The sequence below is a fragment of the Gossypium hirsutum genome, chromosome A05, assembly GCF_007990345.1.
Source record: "Gossypium hirsutum isolate 1008001.06 chromosome A05, Gossypium_hirsutum_v2.1, whole genome shotgun sequence".
NCBI lineage: Eukaryota > Viridiplantae > Streptophyta > Magnoliopsida > Malvales > Malvaceae > Gossypium > Gossypium hirsutum.
The window spans coordinates 785,583-806,046 of NC_053428.1; the positions used below are offsets into that span (position 1 = coordinate 785,583).

The 20,464-nt window shown below is 33.5% G+C and overlaps 2 protein-coding genes across 13 annotated transcripts; both read left to right on the top strand.

Moving 5' to 3' along the window:
- Positions 1-1,470: 1,470 nt before the first annotated feature.
- Positions 1,471-9,083, top strand: LOC107941414 (FGGY carbohydrate kinase domain-containing protein). Of its 2 annotated transcripts, XM_016874982.2 has the most exons (15): positions 1,471-1,853; positions 2,679-2,758; positions 2,950-3,067; positions 3,190-3,368; positions 4,139-4,221; positions 4,324-4,508; positions 5,400-5,461; positions 5,656-5,749; positions 5,840-5,959; positions 6,287-6,406; positions 6,480-6,600; positions 6,697-6,853; positions 8,002-8,074; positions 8,371-8,498; positions 8,757-9,083. In XM_016874982.2, exons 1-15 carry the CDS (start codon positions 1,592-1,594, stop codon positions 8,877-8,879), a joined length of 1,905 nt encoding a protein of 634 aa, XP_016730471.1. In that variant the 5' UTR covers positions 1,471-1,591; the 3' UTR covers positions 8,880-9,083. The 2 variants fall into 2 exon arrangements, with proteins under 2 accessions (XP_016730471.1, XP_040968632.1); XM_041112698.1 differs by lacking the exons at positions 1,471-1,853; positions 2,679-2,758 and having other exon boundaries at positions 2,967-3,030.
- A 1,772-nt stretch (positions 9,084-10,855) lies between these two features.
- Positions 10,856-18,316, top strand: LOC107941413 (uncharacterized). 11 transcript variants are annotated; one of them, XR_005926889.1, is made up of 10 exons: positions 10,883-11,189; positions 11,576-13,992; positions 14,077-14,181; positions 14,881-15,033; positions 15,927-16,087; positions 16,246-16,393; positions 16,628-16,750; positions 16,879-16,966; positions 17,700-17,999; positions 18,089-18,316. XR_005926889.1 is itself a non-coding variant. In XM_041112700.1 (10 exons), the coding sequence occupies exons 2-10, from the start codon at positions 11,632-11,634 to the stop codon at positions 18,061-18,063; spliced, it is 3,315 nt and encodes a 1,104-aa protein (XP_040968634.1). In that variant the 5' UTR covers positions 10,891-11,189; positions 11,480-11,631; the 3' UTR covers positions 18,064-18,316. The 11 variants fall into 11 exon arrangements, 6 of the variants coding, with proteins under 6 accessions (XP_040968635.1, XP_040968638.1, XP_040968634.1 ...); XM_041112700.1 differs by having other exon boundaries at positions 10,891-11,189; positions 11,480-13,992; positions 17,700-17,851; positions 18,040-18,316; XM_041112699.1 differs by having other exon boundaries at positions 10,891-11,189; positions 17,700-17,851; positions 18,040-18,316.
- The last annotated feature ends 2,148 nt before the right edge of the window (positions 18,317-20,464 follow it).

Genomic DNA, 20,464 nt, shown 5'->3' on the forward strand with positions numbered 1-20,464 from the left:
AGAAAACAAAATAAATGTGACTTGGAGTCCATATAAAAACTTGTTTTATAAGTTTTATTTTTACAAGAGGTGGCACTAAAAAACATAAAAAAAAAAAGATATTGAGGCAGAAAATACCTACATTTGGAAGTTTTGTTTTGCAAATTACCTGAAAACGCTTCAGAGTTGGGAAGAGTTCTTGTAAAATCAGTTTAATCTTGTAATTTTTCAAAAAAATGGCCTAATCTTGTAAGTTTTTTAAAAAACAACATTTTTTTAGTAATTTAGTCTTTTGATAAAGACATAATGACTTATTTGACCTTTAAGCTTTATAAAAAAAATTATTGTAGCCCACCATTTAATTTTTGTTAATTCACACCAAAATGGATGGAAGAGATAATATATTTTTTTAAACTTTGTTGATATGGCATACACGTGGGTGGATCGCCACGGGATGACACATCAACATTTATTTAAAATTTTAAAATATAAAAATTATAAAAAAAATTGTATATTTTTTAAAAAATGTCATCCACTTGGCAATCAATGTGCATGCCACATCAATAATGTTAACAAAAATTATCTTTGAAATGATTTGACAAAAAATACAAGTTAAGAAGTTAAAAGAGATAAAAAATTAAATGAAGGGCTAAAATGACTTTTTTCTTGTAAAGTTCCAAACCGGAACCTTAAAATAATGAATGAGAAATTTCTCTTTACTTTAATAGAACAGGAGGTTTACTAATTGGGTTTTTCTTTGAATTGAATTCAAAATTGTTCGAATTGTATAATCGTCAATTACTAACATTGGTAAACGACCCAAAGCAATTTGATTATAATTCAATTCGTGATGATTGTAAGTAGAAAGTTCATATTCTTCAGTCATTGATAAACAATTTATTGGACAATACTCAACGTATTTATCACAAAATATACAAATTTCAAAATCAATACTGTAATTAAGCAATCATTTTTTTCGAATATCCGTTTCAAATTTCCAATCAACAAAGGAGAGATCTATAGGGCAGAAGATCAAAAAAGTCATTATGCATTTGCTATATTCATTATTGAATTGGTGATCAATTGAAAATAACAAAATTAGATAGATGACATTTATATTTATTTATTTTGAAAATTAAAGAAATTTTTTGGTATTACAAAAAAAGAAAAGAAAATTTTTTTGTATTGTCTCTAATAAAAGCATTATAATAATATTTGGTATACCGTAAATAAAAATTTTAAAACATTAAAAAATAAATATTTTAAAATATGTGATAATTTTTTAAAATTAAATAAGAAAAGTACACAAGTAACCTTATCATATTATTAAATTATTTTGAAATAATAAATATTATTATTCAAATTTAAATATTAAAAAACATTTTATTACACTTTTTTACTATTTTAAGTAAAATTATTCAATGTTAAATTAATTTTTTACTTTTGTTTTAGTTATATAGGACAAAACTAAAACTTATCTAGCTTTCAGCATCCAGTGATTTTAGTAGAGCTTAAAAACCAAAGCCAAAGCAAAGAAATGAAACAGATTAACAAAATGGAAAACACGGATTAAACAAAAGCCTGCCAAAAAGGGAAAAAAAATTGCAAGTTGATGAATATGAAAGGAAAAGAAATGTTGGGTAAAGGGAGAACTCGGTCTGATACGACGCCGCTTCTCGGCAAACATAAACAACAACATCAACAACCTCATCCAAAAATCCGGTTCCATTCTTCTCCATCCGCCTGTTCTCACAGTATCTCCTCCCCTTTGTTCCTCGAAATGGCCGCCGCTATCTCCTCCGCCTCCTCCTCCCCTACTTCCCATTGCAACGTCTTCCTCGGCATCGACGTCGGCACCGGTAGTGCACGCGCCGGTCTGTTTTCCTTCTCTCCTTCTATTTTCTTCGTATAATAAGAATTCGCGTGATTATTTATGATTTTGGTTGGAATGCTTACTGCTTGATTGCTTGTTTGCTTAATCATTTGAAGAAAGTGAATTTAAAATTCAACGTGAATTTAAAATTCGACGTAGAATTTGTGTCTGACACTTCATCACAATAGTTGACATTGCCCTTTGTGATTGCTGCAACTGAAGTAGGAGGAAGAAGAATCTCACCTTTTCTCAGTTTAAACTTTAAACCGATACATCCACTCTGTTATCCCCTTTCAACTTTCTTTTAATCTCCATGTCTTGAATACTTGACTTCTCTTATGAACACCACAGTTAGTCCTTGTTTGAACTTGAATTGGGGTAGTAATTAGACTTGAAAATGGAATGTTGATTGGTCAAATTCGTTAATTGATAGCTGAGTCCGTGCAACTTTGTTTATCTATAATGAAATGATGATCTTCATATTTCTGTTTTCTGGTAAAATTATGTTTGCTCGGTGTTTATGCTTTAGAAAAAAAAATAGAAAAGAAATTCAAATGTGAATCTTGATTTTTTATAACTTTCGTTAAGAATTTATATCAACTTTGATTAAGCTAAAAGAAAATAGCGAAGTAAACATTTGAAACTGAGCTAAGAGTTATGAGATGAAAATTTGATTGAACTTCAACTTAAACATGACTTGCGCTTTCTTTCTTTTTCCTGCGTATGGAAAAAAGGCACATCATGCATTTTTTTTTCTCTTTTGCAATATTTTTACAGGGTAAACCTCATTGCTGCGTTTTTTATTATATATAACTGCCTGCTTCAGGTCTCTTTGATGAGGAAGGGAAGCTTCTAGGATCTGCTAGTAGCCCAATACAAATATGGAAAGAAGGCGATTGTATTGAGGTAAAAAGAATTAAAAATTTTAAACTTAATTGCTGAATTAGCATTCTGTGATCCTATTATTTTGTTAAGTGGAATTTATGCTGCAACATCCTTGATTGGAAGAAACATTACCATATTTATTTTTATTACTTTTTAGGGGGGGGGGGGAGATTAAATTGTGGGCTAATCATGACTATTTCTTTTTATATCAGCAATCTTCAACTGATATCTGGCATGCAGTCTGTTCAGCTGTGAAAGCAGCATGTTCACTTGCAAATATTGATGGGGAACAGGTGAAGGGCATTGGATTTGCAGCTACTTGTTCACTTGGTTTGTATTTACAAACATTTACTGAACGCGGTGTTTGAATGAGAACTTCCGTTTTCTGTATGCCATGTAAGGAACTGAAAAGGTAAACATAATGTTAAGGAAAATATGGCTTTTTCTTGCAGTGGCTGTGGATGCAGATGGCTCTCCAGTTACTGTTTCTTGGAGTGGTGATTCAAGAAGAAATATCATAGTCTGGATGGACCATCGGGCTGTGAAACAAGCTGAGAAGATTAATTCTCGTAACTCACCGGTGTTACAATACTGTGGTGGATCTGTTTCACCAGAAATGCAGCCGCCAAAGGTACCTAGTTAATGAGTTTAGTCATATAAGACACTTCCCAGGTTAAATCTACCCTGAATATGCATAATCTTTTGATAGAAAAAATGGTCATACAACCAACTTATTCTGAATGTTTGTGTTGGGAAGATAGAGCACCCCATGTTCAGATATACATAATAAAAAAAGGGAATTTGAAGTTATTTGATCCCATTTCAAGTAGGCCATAGTATCATAGTTTGGAGTGTGGACTTAAAGGATAATGCCTTGATTTCTTTTTCTTCTTTCAAATACTTTCTGAAAAATAATCCTCGATCATATAGTATTTGTACTTGTCTTGAATTTGTGGCTCTGAGCCATGAATCTTGCAGGTGCATTTTTTGTTGATACAGATCAGTCTAAAATAAGCTCCTCAGTGTATTTGCACTTAAGATGATAACATAAGCGTCCTAAAATATAGCATGTTCACGGCATTAAGCCAATGAAGCAAGTATGACTACTTTGGAGGATAACAGTAGTTCAGAAAGTGCTTGTGGATAAATGGGCAATTATTCTGGGACAGAATGATGGTAAAAGAAGGGGCGGGGGGCGGGGCTAAAGCAGTATATCTAACTTTTATAATATTATATGTCTGCAAATTTGAGTTTCCTGAGCAACGTATTTAGCTGCAAAAATAAGTATGGAACTTGTCAATTATTATTATTATTCACCTATGATTGTTAAATGAAACTAGTTTATCCATGTTTGTGCTATAGGGACAATGATTGATATCTTCTTTTTTTTTCCTCTTGCAGCTTTTATGGGTGAAGGAAAATTTGCAAGAGTCTTGGTCAATGGTATTTAGGTGGATGGACTTGAGTGATTGGTTGTCATATAGGTCTTCTTTGCTCATCTATCTCATAAGCTTCTTGATGTCAAGACATCATGCTCATTTCTTACCTTAATGAATTCAACCTTATTTTTGTACTTTCTTTTGTAGAGCAACAGCAGATGATACTCGAAGTCTATGCACCACAGTATGCAAATGGACATATCTTGGTCATGCACACATGCAGCATATTAATGAGAAAGATTCTCGTGATATGGAAGCTTGTGGATGGGATGATGATTTTTGGGAGGAGATTGGCTTAGGTGATCTTGTTGAGGGCCATCATGCTAAGATTGGTATGCTTTAAGAATTTCATTTCTTGATCTCCTTTGGTTGGAGTTGAGAGTAGAGAAAGATCATGAGAGCAAAATAACAACCAGGAAATTATCTCTGCTCTCAGTTCACAACCATTAAAGGAAATATAAAAAATTACAAAAGTACCACTAACAGATTGAAACTCAGCTATTCTAAACCTATCATTTCACTATACTTGTAATTTCCTTTATAAAATGAAAATTTTGCAATCAGTCAAGATTCTAGATATATTTCTCTATTTTGTCCACTATACTTGGATCCTGTGGGCGACATCTCCAGCAATATCTCAAATCCTTTTTGTTACTGAACCTAGATACTGAAATTAAATTAGCAGTGCATCAATCAACAATTCTTTCTCTCCATTCCCGTTTTGAATTTGCATTTTAAATACTTTGTTTCTGTCTTCTAGAGTGACTGAACATAAGATAAAAGTTTCTTCCATAGTTCAAGTTTGGTAGCAAGCATTCCTTCTTTCTCAACCATAGCTTGTCATTCTGCAAATTTCATTCCATAGCATACAATACTCTGAGTATATCTAGTAAATTCCTCTATTACTAGTGCAAAAAGGTAAGGCTTAATGTTGACTGCTGGTGTAGACTTGTTAAAAATGCTCTGTTTCTACACAAGCACTCACTTATTATGTTGCTTTACTGTCCATTCAAGTTTCAAATACAAAAGAAATTTTGACAGTGACATTCAATGTAGAAATGCTTTTTAACCGTTATAGATTCTTCTACTTTGGTTATGCAGCTGTATTTTGGATGTGTCAAAAAACAATGAAATCGATGAGTGAAAGAAACATTTTCTTACCTCTTCTGTAATTTTAAACTTAACCTTTTAGTTTTACGACCTGACATATATTATAATGACAGGACGAAGTGTAGCTTTTCCAGGCCATGCTCTGGGTTCTGGTCTTACTCCTACTGCTGCAAAGGCAAGAAATTTTGTACCGTAGATTTGCTATTGATTTCAAGTGGTGCTCCCTTGAGGTTGATTAATAAAGTCAATGTACTTATTTAGATATAAGAATGCTAACATAATCCTTTTTTGTGGCTTGGAGGGTAGTTTTTTTATCCAATGATTTTGGCTGTTTTTTGTTCTTTTATAAATGGTAACTTATGTTTTCAGGAACTTGGTCTTGTAGCCGGAACACCTGTGGGGACATCACTGATTGATGCACATGCTGGTGGTGTGGGGGTAATGGAAAGTCTACCTGAAAAAGGTTTATTAATGGAGAACTATTTTGCCTTTTTCTTCATTTACCTTATTAACTAGAATATTTTAACTTTTCTGAGAAGTGGTACATGCTCAGAGAATGATAATGAAGCTATCTGCCATCGTATGGTGTTGGTCTGCGGCACTTCTACTTGTCACATGGCTGTATCACGGGACAAGCTATTTATTCCTGGGGTCTGGGGACCATTTTGGTCAGGTATAATCTCAAAATACATGATATGGTTACTGGGCAGTCTATGAGACTGTCTTTATTAAAAATTATCATACAAGTCGGGCCAACTAGACATCTATATATAAATATTTTTCATTTGTAAGCATGCACATACACTCATGCCCATACATAATGTTTGATTGGGCTAGAGACTCTCTCAAAGCTCACTCATTTTTTAACCTTCCTCTTTGTCACTTTGGTTAATTTCAGTTGCATAATTTTAATGATTTTATATTACATCATGTAAGGTTACTTATGACAGATATTTATCATTAATGGTTATTCGGTGTTCCCTTTTCCCTTCAAATTAAGCGATGATACCTGAGTACTGGCTCACAGAAGGGGGGCAGAGTGCTACTGGTGCATTATTGGATTACATAATTGAAAGCCATGTTGCTTCTCCACGACTTGCAAACCATGCAGCTTCCCAAAGTAAGAAATTGACTTCTATCCCCCCTTTTCCTGCTTCTTGACTTGACTTTCTATTCTTTGTTCTATATTGCAGAAACTTCCCTGTTTCAGCTACTGAACAGTATGTTGGAATCAATGATGCGTGAGCTGCAGTGTCCATTTATTGCTGCTTTGACTGAAGATACACATGTCCTTCCTGACTTCCATGGAAATAGGTAAAGCATTTAAAGAATTGGGTTATGAGTTTTCCAGTTTGTACTGCCTGCATATCCTTATAAACGAGTTTAAGATTCTGCCATTGTGATGCACAGGTCTCCCATTGCAGATCCCAAAGCAAAAGGAGTAGTTTTTGGATTGACCCTCGACCCTAGTGAGCAACAGTTGGCTCGTCTATACCTTGCCACTGTGCAGGCTATTGCATATGGTACACGTCATATTGTGGAGCATTGCAATGCTAATGGTCACAAGGCAAGATATGCACCTCTCCTTCTCTTTCTTTCTTTTTTTTTATTTTATTTTTTATTTTTTTATACACTAATATTAAACAGAAAGAGCTTTATAACAATAATAGTTTTTAAGTCCCATGTCCTTTAAGCAATCTGATCTTCTTTCTGGATTTAAGGTTCCAATTATTATGAACTGAATACTGCAATTTCTCTGTACATTAGTTTTTTTTATCTAAGGTTTTTCATTGTTAATTTTTTTGATGGAAAAATTATAGTGAGATAAAGGTCTGGTCTGGTCTGCTCTCTCTGTGGTTTTTCAGATTCACGTGTCAATTTTGAAAATATTTATTTGTCGAGTTTTTTTCCCTTCAGGTAACAAGTTCCATTTTATGTTCTTATTGGTTGAAACAATTATGAAATAAACCAGGTTGCTGCCAATTCTAATCCAAATTTGAAAACCTGGCATGATCAACCCAGACCTCAACCAGGTCCAATTTCACCATAAAAGTCAACAACTTGAACCCGAAGCTGATTCCAAGAAGAAATTACCAGAACTTGAAGTTATTAAAACATGAAATGATTAGAACCTATAATGACTCGACCCAAAAAAGCCCAAGCTCAAACCCAAATGATCCAAACCCAAAATTGACCTGAATTGAAATGACTCGAAAATTTTAAAGCTTGAACTAACTTGACCTAGATTAGGCCTATGCAAAAACCAACCCGAGCTATCCAATTGACAGGTCTACTCAGAAGCAATTGAACTTGGAATGAAGTGATTGCATAATGAAGAATTAAGCAAAGATTAATTTGAGCTTAGCACCGAGAGCACCTAATATATATTGCAGAGTTCAAAATGTCCAAATAAATAGGCCACCTGCCTATTGAATATCTGTAGTAATTTGTGCCTGATACTAGTAAGGTTTTGATTGGGCCCTATCAATAAATCTTGGTTTCCCAAACAATGTCACTTGACGTCGATGTTCAGGTACATATCAACTACAATGAAGCTCCAATTAAAAGCCATCTAATTATTGCTTGATGATTAAATATGTTGCTGCTGCTGTTTTGACTTACCAATAGGTTTGCTTGGCCTCGGGGCATTGGTTCTTTATAATTCATTTCACTTACCCTTGATATCCTTCCTTAATATGTCTCTCCTTTTTGCAGATTGATACATTGCTTGCATGTGGTGGCCTCTCAAAAAATGCCCTTTTCATTCAAGAGCATGCAGATATTATTGGTTTGTGCATTTGTTTTCTTCCTTTTTGCATGCATGTGTTTTCATGCGTGCATGTTCCTGCATGCTGACTAGTAACTGCCATCTAAATTTGTAATTAAGGTTTACTATCCCTTATAGTCCATAGCAACATAAAACCTTCATTTGGACAAATGATGCTTTTCCTCCGCATTTGAATGCTGCATTCTATGCTGCTAATATGCTGATTAAAACTTGTGGCTTTCTTGCTAATAATTTGCTAATTCCCTCTTATTATTTATTCTTTTTATTGGTGGGTGACCATTTGCTCATAATTTCAGGTTGCCCTATAATTCTTCCGCGTGAAAGTGAGTCAGTGCTTTTAGGGGCTGCTATTCTCGGTGCAGTTGCAGCAAAGAAGTATACTTGTCTCAGTGAGGCAATGAAAGCACTTAATGCAGCTGGTCAGGTGTGCTAGCTGTCCTGATTTGCTTCTATTGGTATCGTGCTTTTATCATGAAATGTATTGAGCTCATGTTGAAGGTTCAGTTTAAAATTGAGCTGTATTTTGGTTTTAAACCTTTCATAAAGCGGTTCAGCCTAGACAGGTTAACTGATGGCAATGCATGCCTGGCGTTGGAAGGTGGTCTTATTTTACGTGTCGTTGGTTATCTTTGAGTAGCAAGTCATCATATATTTGTTTTTTTCAACTCATATAACCATGCAGGTCATTCATCCATCAACAGACTCAAGGGTGAAGAAGTATCATGATGCCAAATACAGTATTTTCCGTGAACTTTATCAGCAGCAGCTGTCGCAGCGTTCAATTATGGCTCAAGCTTTAGCATAGCTTATGAGGCACCTGGTCGTAACTTGTGAACTTCTATTGGGTGTTTGGTTTTATAAAAAATGAGCTGAACTTTAAAGAAGTTGGACACTGTAAAGTGTTACTCTATTACTTGTAAATATCTGCTATAGATCTTTGGTTTCGGTTTTGCATGTGAAAACTAACACAAACAACAGGGAATAAAAGATCAGTGGATGAGTTCACATATTTAACTCCTTTAGCCTCTTCTTGGTTGAGTTGGGGAATGTTATGAATTGTATTACCAAGGTATCTTCTATACTTGTTTTACTGTTCATATAAATTATTCTTTTTGAGTTTTGTGGCTGCTCCTCCTAATAATGTTGCCTTCAATATTTAAACTCGAGTTTCTCATTGAGAGTGCAATGTGCGTTGTCATTGCACCCAACACTTAATGAATTATATTATCTCCGCACTAACACCGTTAGATTGTGCTGATGTAGCATTAATGACCAACCTATACTAACATGTGATAGCCTCTCAATATGATACAGTGGACATAAATTAAAAAAATTTAAAATCTTTCAAAAAATATAAATTAATTTTAAAAAAGTAACTTTTTGGACAAGTGTACACCAACTAGGTACTTTTTGGACTAGTTTGGACAAGCTTAAGGAGTGAATTACATGTTAACCCTTAAAAAAAATTAATTTTAATTAATTGGGACAATGTGTGTGACATAATACAAATTTAAGTACTAATTAGATACAAAACAAAAAAAATTAGGTACTAAGTACTTTTGGATAAGTTAGGGTTAAACTATATATTAACCCTTTCAAGAATACAACCATGAGATTCTTTCATTAGTTTAAGTATGTATTAAAAATGCTATTATTTCTTTTTTATACAATTTATTATTATTATTAATACACTCATCTCAAATCTTTAAAATAGAAAATAATATATATTTTAATATACTCAAATTCATATTTTTTACTTGCTGTAAAATTATTAATACCAACTGAATTAAAGGTCAATCAACATTAAAAATACTACTATTAATAATTATGATCTATGTTAAAATATGATAAATGATTATAATGTTGATAATTAATGAGGGTCTAAGTAACATTATTTTTCATTGATTGAATCTTAATTCGATTGGTGTGAGTATTGTTACCAACATAGGATGATGCAGGTTTGAGTATGTTGAAATATATTATCTAGATAAGAGAAATTATGAATAGTTTTAGGCATTTTATAAAAAAAACAAATATGGTTACATCCTTTATTTTTAATAATAAGTGATGCAGTTAGGAAAGTTTATTAGGCACATTAGAATTAGTTTTTTTTATTTAAATAATTGTACAAGTCATGCATTAGACGGCTTTTTTTTTTGTGCAACGTGCATCAGATGGCTTAAAACTAGTATAACAAAGACAAATAATAAAAGGTTAAATTCTGCTGTTAGTCTCTGTATTTTGCAAAAAATTATAAATTTAATCTTTATGCTAATTTAGTTATTTTGTGTCTCTATACTTTTAAATTCTAAAATCAACAAATGATAATTGATAAATTTATTAAATTAGATTTTTTATTTTCAAAATCTGATGCATAAGACATATTATCATTCATATAATGCCATATCAACTTATTATTTTCATATGTTACTCACTAAAAATTCAATTAATATATTAGCAATAGTCAATTTGTGTCAAGACTGAAATTTTAAAATTTATGAATTAAAACGATTCAATTAAAAAATATAGACTAAATATACAACGGTACGCATAGTGCAAGACTAGTAATTGAATTTAAACAAAACAAATTTAACAACTACTATTTATGTTAGGACTAAAATTCCAAAATTAGAAAAGGACATGACTAAAATTGATCAGGACTAAATTCATAACTTTTTCAAAGTACAGAGATTAATAGAAGTATTAAACCAAGAATAAAATATTTTAATTTTAAATATATAAAAAATCTATATACTTTTAATTAAGGGTAAATAAAGGAAAGGAGGGAGAGAAAGAAAAGAGTGGATGAGAGAATGATTCTGCCACGTGGGACGCTACTTTGGCATCATCCCAAAAGTGTCCGAAATTTTTTATTTTTTTTAATTTTTCGAATGGCTGTGGCTGTGGCGCTCCTCTTCTTCTTCCTCCTCCTCCTCCTCCTCCACCTTCACCATTTGTTATTTTTTCTTTAATTCTTCTTTTTTTTTCCTCTCTTTTTGTTTAGATCAATCCCATGTTCATATTATCCCCATTCTTCATTTGATCAAAATATTGCCTTCCCTAATCAACAAGAGAGGAAAAATGAATCATTCTTTTGACAATTCCCGTTTTTCAGGTACTCTTTTTTTTTTTTTGGTTAAGATTTGGTTTTAATTTATTTCCGAAAGATAAAAAATTGAAATTACTAAACCTGAATTGCATTTTTTTAATTGAATATGGAAACTGTTATATCTGGAAGCTTGTCTGGGTTTTATTTCAGCTGTTTTGTTGACGAATTTAGTTGAGTTGTAGATTTTGCTTAGTTGGATTCGATTTAGGTTTCCACTTACTTTTTATTTATTTATCTTCTTCTCTGTTTTTTTTTTATTTTTTTATTTTCGGTTTCGCGGTGTTTGAGAATTTCAGAGATTTTATAATTTCTGGTACTCTTTTTGAGTTACCTGATGGAGAATCATTCTGTTGTTGGTGTTAAAAGTAGTGGACTTATATATTGGTTTCCAGTTTTGGTAGAGTTTTCGGCATTGTTGAAATACATGGTGTGAGCTGAAAACCTTCCCATGTGTAATAAAATAATTATTGATCATCAACAGCAGCATAAGAGCCAAACTGTGTATTTGATGAATTCACATTCATTAAGCCCGGTGTCTGCCTTGCCTTCCTCCATCCCTGGTTCCAGTGATGAAATCTCGCGTGTAAAATTCTTATGTAGCTTCTTAGGTAGCATTTTGCCTCGACCCCAAGATGGGAAATTGAGGTATGTTGGTGGAGAAACACGAATTGTGAGTGTGCCGAGAGATATTAGTTATGTGGAGTTGATGAGTAAGATGAGGGAGCTTTATGATGGAGCAGCAGTGTTGAAATATCAGCAGCCAGATGAGGATCTTGATGCTTTAGTGTCAGTTGTCAATGATGATGATATGGTTAACATGATGGAAGAGTATGAGAAGTTGGCTTCGAGTGACGGGTTCACTAGGCTTAGGATTTTCTTGTTTTCGCATCCTGACCAAGATGTTTCATCATATTATGTTGATGGGAATGAGAGGAGGTATGTGGATGCTTTGAAAAGTTTAAATGAGGGTTCTGATTTTAGGAAATGTGATTCACCTGCGATGTCTACAGTTTCTGATGATATTCATTTAGCAGAACAATTCTTTAATGGTATGAGTATTGACGAGAGTTGGGTTCATATCCAGAGGAGCGGCGTGATACCAACACCATCTTTTAACTTGCATAGTCATACTATTCCTCATCTGGGTTCTGGGCAGTGGAGTCCTGTGTGCTATTCTACTAGTCACCATGGATACCTTACTCCCAGAACACTATCGGGGTTTCCACCTTCACCATCTTCTGCTCACTATAGAATGCAAGAAGAATATGTTCAGCAGCGATTAAATCGTCATCCCCAATATGAGCATCAGCCTCATTTTCCAGATAATGTAGCATGGATGCCAAATGGAGCTATGTCTGGTGATAAGGTTTCTGGTTTTCATGGTAACATCCTTCATAGTCAAGGTGTGCATGAAGGAAACCACAACTATGAGCACTGCAGGGCTACTTTTTGCAGAAACCAGTCACCACATTTGGAGCACCACAACATGGGAAATGCTGTTCCTCAGATTAATAGTTCATGTGCTGCCGCTGAGTGCCCCCCAAACCAAGAAGCATTCATGATGCATGCAGATGGAAAATTGCATCTTGGATTTTATTCCAAAGACCAAACTGATCCTTCTTCTGCTCATGGTGAAACACATGGCTTTCTGCAGCACCAACTGAATCCTTGTGTTGAGGAAGCGAGAAATCATGTATATGGATTTGGAAGATTGAATGAACACAATGTTCTAGATGGTGCTGGCATGAATTCACCTCTTGAGCATGCTGGTTTAGCTGATGGCCATCATATGCTTTCAAATTATGTTCATCAGCGAGCTGGAGCTGAGTTGGGGAATGAAGTAATTCGTGATCAAACCATGGTTGCTTCAGCCCACTTGCACATTCCTCCTGAAGAACGTGGGCCCCGTTATGGGAATTATCCTTACCCACATGGAGGAGATAATGTTTACCAAGCCTCACAAGGACATGTACGTGCACAGTCTTTGCAGAGAAATTTTCAGAATCATACTCATGGTGCTCCAGCTTATGAAGCATATGGTTTACCTCAGCAAATAAATTCTCCAGTTAACTTTGTATTTTTGAAGGATCCAGCGGAAGGTAGTGCAATGCATTTTGTTGCAACAGATGGTCAAAACCCTTGGGTTGAGTCTCCTCAAAAGGTACTGAGTTCTGATGGGACTGCTGTTCCAGACATTGTTTATGCCCATGTTCTCAAGGTGGATGTTGGTCCTCATTGTCAGGAAACTCAAAACACTGTCACTATGAAATCAGCCGTAGCCCCTCAAGACATGCTAAAATTTGCCACTGCCACAGAACCTGTTCAGTTGCCAGATCAAGCTTTAACTTTAATCCATGATACATCTATTTCCAGCAGCAATCTGGAATCATATGATTCTAGTGTCATTGGAGTGTGGGGGATTGAGGACAAAATTGTTCTCTTGGAAGATGAAGCAAATCATGTGGCAAAGATGGAAAAATCTGATGTTCCAAGCATGTGCAGTCCAGAGCAAAACAAAATTCCTGAAGATGAATCTAAAATAGCACCTGATGAGTCTAGCATTCCAATTTGCTTAAAGCTTGCTGAAAAGGGTGATGACCAGGCAAAACAGGTTGAAAAGGATCCTAGTGCTGCTGAAAATTCAAAGCTATCTGTAAACCGTTTGAGTTTCATACCGGAGTTTGTTGCTTCAGTTACAAAAGTAGCTTTGGAAGAGGGTGAAGAAGTGAAAGCCAAAGTTGAAGACGTTGCCCCCATCAAGCATGATGCAATTGAAAAAGAAGCAGCTGCCAATGAATCAAAATCAATGGTGAGATTGAAGAAAATTTTCTATATTAAAGAACATCTTGCAATATTATATTTTTCTCTTTCTAATAATACATTTTCTCCTTAGAATCCCCATGGTGAGTTGGAATTGGATTCTGATAATGACAACATAACCCTTGCAAAAATTGAGCCAACCAAGGCTGAGGAAGAAGCTTTTGCAAGAGGGTTACAGGTCTTTGTTTTTTTTCTCCCTTTTCCTCATTTAACTAACTTTAGTTTCTTTGTCACTATTATTTCTTGCAATCATTCATTTTGTTAGGATTAATGCTTATTTGAACCCAAAAAATTTAAACTTCACAAATCGCAATTAGTTACTTACTTTAACTTTCAAGTACTTTGGCTCTTAAGATTTTGCTAGTCCTGGGCAGGTTGATCTGCCTCAAACTGGCACTGGTAGCTGCCTTCCTTCTCTCCCTTCACACTCTCCCCATTTCAGCCCCCCCCCCCCTTATTATTTCAAAAACAGAATTTCCATTTTATTTTTCTGATTTTCGTTTTCATTTTCTAGTTAGACATAATGACCTGGCACTTTTTGTCTTTTGTCCTGATTTGATTAGCTTTTTAGTCACGTCAACCTATTAACTTACGCTACTTGACAAAATGAAAGTTCAGATGCTTAATTGCGAATTTTATTTCTTTAGGTGCAAACGAGAGATAGTGAGTATAGGGATCAAATCAATATCTATATATGGTCCATAATCTAACTTTAGCGGTAACAGAAAAATTTGTAACTTTATATGTCAAGCTTGTTTAGGTGCCATCCAAAAAAAAAAAAAAAAAGAATCAATATTTAACCCAAATTGTTACTTTTCTTACACGTTTGTTTCCATTTTGTTTCTGATGGTATTTGCATTTTGCCTTTTGCCTTCAGACAATAAAAAATGATGATCTGGAGGAGATCCGAGAATTGGGCTCTGGAACATATGGGGCAGTTTATCAGGGCAAATGGAAAGGTTCTGTTGTAGCAATCAAGAGAATCAAAGCTAGCTGCTTTGCAGGGAGGCCTGCAGAAAGAGAACGTATGGTAATAACTATTAGCACTTCCCTTTGTGAAGCTTTGGTTGCTTATCCTTGTAATACTAGGCTGCTTGATGATCAAAAGGGTTAAAAAATTATTCACCTGATATGTCACAGATGCCATGGTACTTGATACTATGGTATTTGTTTACCCGTGTAGCAAAGTTTTTAAGTTGGTAAAAAGAGCATGAGTTGGTTAGAAGTGAGGGGGGAGGGGGGAACTTAATGGTTTTTACAGCTTTTTTCCCTACTTATCGCACTTATCGCACAAAGACTAGTTGGTTAGAAGTGAAGGGGGGGGGAACTTAATGGTTTTTACAGCTTTTTTCCCCACTTATCGCACTTATCGCACAAAGACTAAAAATAAGTGCTTATATAACTTGAAGAATGAACTACTATGTTGTTACACATAGAACAACAACGGTGCTTTATTACCAAAAAGAACGTATGGAGGTTATGATTGCCTTTTCTCTGCCTACACTCAGTGCATGTAATGGCTTATAAAGTTTTGATCTTATAAAGTTTTGATCATTAGCAAAAGGGAAAGAAAAATTCTCTTAACCTTTTTTATTAAATGGAAGCAATTCAGCTTGTGATTTAAGTGTTGGAAATTTTCCGTTTCTATTTATGGCATCATAAAAAATTTTCCGTTGCTATTTGCTTTTTACATCTTTGTATTTTCATTCAGACCTAGTCTTTTGTTTTTACCCCTTCAAGTTGATGGCCGTGTGTGGTAGCTGTTAAAACAGAAGGATATTTTGTGGGATACAGTTCAATTTTTTGTTTTTTTAACTCCCTCCCAAGGATTCAATCTTCAAGAGCCTCATGATCATATATATGATACTTCTATGCTTCTCATATATTGATTAATTGCAATTTTTTATTTCTGTGCTGCCATAGATTGCAGATTTCTGGAAAGAAGCTTTGATATTGAGTTCATTACATCATCCAAATGTTGTTTCTTTCTATGGTATAGTTCGTGATAGTCCTGACGGATTCTTAGCTACTGTTGCTGAATTCATGGTTAATGGATCCTTGAAGCAGTTTTTACAGAAGGACAGGTAACCATGTTAGTAACTCTGTGAACAGGTTGCCTTTTGGGCATCCTCACAGTAGTTTGTTTTAGAAGTGTTGTTTGCCTCTTAGCATGTGCCTTTTCTGTTTCATAATGCAATATTTTCTTAAGTGATCTTTGTGATATAACAATGTGATTGAACAGGACTATTGATCGTCTTAAGAGACTCATCATAGCTATGGATGTTGCATTTGGAATGGCATACTTGCATGGGAAGAACATTGTACATTTTGATTTGAAATGTGAAAATTTGTTGGTAAATATGAGAGATCTGCAGCGTCCAGTGTGCAAGGTACTGTTCTAGATATTGTTTCCAGAACTCAAAATTTAAGGTTTTAGGTGTGGGAAAGGGCAGGCTGATGTTGATCAGCCTATGGTGATTTCTTTAACAGCTGAATCTTGGTAATAGCTTCAGCTTGAGATTGTTTCTATAGCGTATGCTCTTATCATGCTCTTCAGTTTCTTTTAGTTTTCTTCTAATGGTCAATGGAATTAGAACTCATTGCATGCATGCACACCCTTGTAGATTGGTGATTTGGGCTTATCGAAGGTCAGGCAGCATACATTAGTTTCAGGAGGTGTTTGTGGAACTCTACCATGGATGGCACCTGAGCTTTTGAGTGGTAAAAGTGACATGGTATCTGAAAAGGTAATAGTATCAGTGCGTAGATAAGTTTACAACACGTTTTCTTTGTATCCTTTACTTCTCAAGACATTGTTCCTTTTATTTGGCCAGATTCTGATTTTATTCATGTTTCATCAATTACTGCACTTCAGATTGATGTGTACTCCTTTGGCATCGTTATGTGGGAGTTACTCACTGGTGAAGAACCTTATGCAGATATTCATTGTGCTTCTATAATTGGTAAGCTTCATATGTTTAACATCTTCACGTTACACTGAAAAAATGTCTGGTATACATATTGGACACGTCCATCAGCATATGCACTTCTACAAGGACCTACTGAAGATTAAACATTCCTTTATCAGATCTGGGTCAATGCCTGACTCATAACTTTGGCCTATCCACTGTAGCATTGATTATATCTTATATAAAATATTTATCAATCTTCATTTGATGGCTGGAAAATAAGAAAAAAAGAGTTTGGGAGAATTGTCACTTTTATGTTTTTGGGGGAAAGCAAATTTGTGCAATTTCTTGACTTACTTCGAAGTTGATCCCATACTAAAACACCAATTCCAGTGAGGGTGGGCCAATGCCACCATTTTGCTTAGTGTTAATATAGTCATTTTTGACAAAATTGAATGTTGTAAGAGAGTCATGATAGAAATGCATGTATTTGTTACTATAATTGGATCCCCAACAAGTAGAAATGACCTGAACTGTTTCTATTCAGGGTTGGTTGTTCTTTCAGATTATTGAAACTTTTATTCAAAATGACGTGCATATTTTGAAGTTGATCTCATACTAAAAGACCAGTTTCAGTAATTGGATTTTGAGCTTCAAACTTCTTCTGATTTAAGCTTTTGCTGTTCTAGTAGTGTGCATGTTTTTGGACTCTCATTCTGATTGGAGTTTAGATGTGAGCTTGCCCTGTTAATGGGTTCTTCCCTCAAATTCTTCTTTTAACTTGTAGGAGGAATCGTGAACAACACCTTACGTCCAAAAATACCATCATGGTGCGATCCTGAATGGAAGGCTTTAATGGAAAGGTGCTGGGCCTCTGATCCTACAGACAGACCTTCCTTTTCAGAAATATCTCAGAAGCTAAGAAACATGGCTGCTGCGGTAAATATAGAATAAAAACCAATCCCGAAGCGACGATTTCACTTTCTCACATCTGGTGTAGTACTGCCATAAGTTTTTTAAGGAGTATTAAGTTATACATTTTGCTACTGCATAATACACAAAGAAGAGCCGTGAAAGTTCTTGAGAAGTGGGTTTTACTAACTACAATTTAATCTTCCTTCTTACAGAAAATGGTTTCTCTTTGTCATTAACGGGTTTCGACTTTCCCTCTCTCAGGACCATTGCTATTCCGTTACAATCTAGACAGTGGTACTACGGGTAAATGCATCTTATCATTTGAGGTGGGACTCTGTTTCTTTTGAACATCTGTATATAAGTTTATAGTAATCAATAATGCATAGTACATATTGAGAGCTTCAGATAAACTAGCATTCAATCATTTTGCCATTATTATTTTAAGCCAAGTGTTCATATTTATAAAAATGTACATTGGGTTTTCAAATATATCTGATTTCCTATAGGTTTCACTGAAAAACAGAACAATGTTCTTTGTTGGGGGGGTCTACCTGCTCTACTATGAAAATAACTAAAACATTACATGGAATATTGATTAGGATCCATTACCAGAATTAATCCTGTTTTGTTTGATATCTGTATGGTCTGAATGCCCCACTTCCACTTCCACTGACCAAGATTATTGTTATATTCAAACATTTGTTTGACTTTATTCCACAGCTATGAGTTCTTTTTCATATATATAAAATATGCATGAAATTAACGTGGCATGGATATGTTAATGCAAGCAGAGTTTCTCACATTGTTGATATTGATTAAAGAAATAGGGTGAATGAATTAAGTAGGAATTAGCATGGCATCACCAACTCTCTTGTTGCATGCCCAACCAAAGCTCCCATTGGAGTCAAATAGTGTGACGCTATCTACTTTAGTCCCCAAATAATTTAAGTGCAACAAAAAATGGTTAAAATTTATCATTGGTCCTTGTACTCTTCACAAATTTGAAATTTAGTCTCTATACTTTTGTTTCTCTCAATTTTTCATATTTCAAAATTCAAGTTTAATTATTAATATTTTTATTTTTTTTAATTTTGTTGGTATGAACTTTTGAAATAATAAAAATACTAGCTACCAATGTACATAAAAAAAATGACATAATGAGTTTGAATTTAACAAAATAATTTTACTAATGTTAACAATTGGATTTGAATTTTAAAGTTTGAATAGTGGAGAGCTTGAATTTTCAAAAATAAAAGTATAGAGACTATATTCTAAATTAGTGAAAAATGCAAAAACTTATGGCATATTTTAATCAACAAAAAGAATTATGATTTGTACTATTCAAAGAAATAATATAAATTGGATACGGATGATGTGTTAAATTTTATAAAATAATAATTAGTAATATATCAAAATTTATATTTAAAAATTATTATAAAAATAATTTACTAACAAGTAACATGACATGTATGCATTTATTCTGGTAAATTCTGTAGAAATCTCTCTTTTTTTGCTACATCTTATTCTAATGACTCATGCACCTAACACGCGGAGAAGACTTTTTATTTACAAGTCAAAAGTTTTCATGTATCATTGACTTCTCCACCCTTATACATTTCAAAATTACAGGGTAATTGGATGATTAGTTATTGAACTTTATTTTCCTTATTCTATTTTGAATATTTAACTATAAATAAATATGATTCTTTGTATCAATAAAATTTCCATAAATATGTTTGGGTCAATCAACCTATTGGAGGCTAATGGTTGATCGATATGGCAATGTCTACTTATCTCAAAGTATACACAATTTGCTCTTCAACACTATCATCAATGTTTCACAACGAAAATTGAATATAATAAATTATTTGATTTTTTAATATTACAATATTTTTTATAAATTAAATGGGATTAGTGATGACACTCGAATTTTAATATATATATATTTGATCAAGAATAAAGTCATAAATTTTTTTTAGAGAGCAGAATTAAATTGTATATTTTTACGATATTAAAAATGTAATTTCACCATTTTAATAGCATATATATTTATAATTTTTAAAAAATTAAATTAAATTTTTATCTTTTTTAGATCAAAATATAATTTTATTATTAATTCTTAATTTTATAAATTATAAATGAGATTAAATAGGAAAATTTTCATTCAATAAATCTAACTTAAATATTTTCCTAAAAAACAATACTTTGAAATTTCAAAAATATGATTTAAATTTCTGGATAGTGGAATCGAAGAGGGGATTGATTTGTTTCAAAGACAAAAATAAATAAATAAATAAAAGCAGCAAGGGAGTTGATAAATATCGGCATTGAAGTACCCAACAATGTAGGTATGCATGTCTTAGTTTTTGTATCAGTGTATATATATCTATTAGAAATTATATTACTTATTTAGGATATAGAAGTTAGTTTGAAAATAATATATAATAAATAATGAAACATATAATTTAAATTAATTAATAATAATGAATGGAATATATATGATATTAAAATTTTAAAAAATAAATTATGAATAAAATGAAATTTAAACATATAAATACATCAAATTAAAAATATTAAATGGGTACAATTGTTTATCATGGTGCTTCACCAACTCAATAGACAACATTATTAATACTA

What these genes read in the sequence shown, in the direction of transcription:
- LOC107941414 (XM_016874982.2), top strand. Translation starts at nt 1,592, where the DNA reads ATGAATATGAAAGGAAAAGAAATGTTGGGTAAAGGGAGAACTCGGTCT. An exon ending in TGCAGCTACTTGTTCACTTG is followed by an intron (nt 3,068 to 3,189) that starts GTTTGTATTTAC and finishes TTTTTCTTGCAG; the next exon opens with TGGCTGTGGATGCAGATGGC. An exon ending in GGGCCATCATGCTAAGATTG is followed by an intron (nt 4,509 to 5,399) that starts GTATGCTTTAAG and finishes TTATAATGACAG; the next exon opens with GACGAAGTGTAGCTTTTCCA.
- LOC107941413 (XM_041112701.1), top strand. Translation starts at nt 11,632, where the DNA reads ATGTGTAATAAAATAATTATTGATCATCAACAGCAGCATAAGAGCCAA. An exon ending in CCAATGAATCAAAATCAATG is followed by an intron (nt 13,993 to 14,076) that starts GTGAGATTGAAG and finishes TTTTCTCCTTAG; the next exon opens with AATCCCCATGGTGAGTTGGA. An exon ending in GTGACATGGTATCTGAAAAG is followed by an intron (nt 16,751 to 16,878) that starts GTAATAGTATCA and finishes ACTGCACTTCAG; the next exon opens with ATTGATGTGTACTCCTTTGG.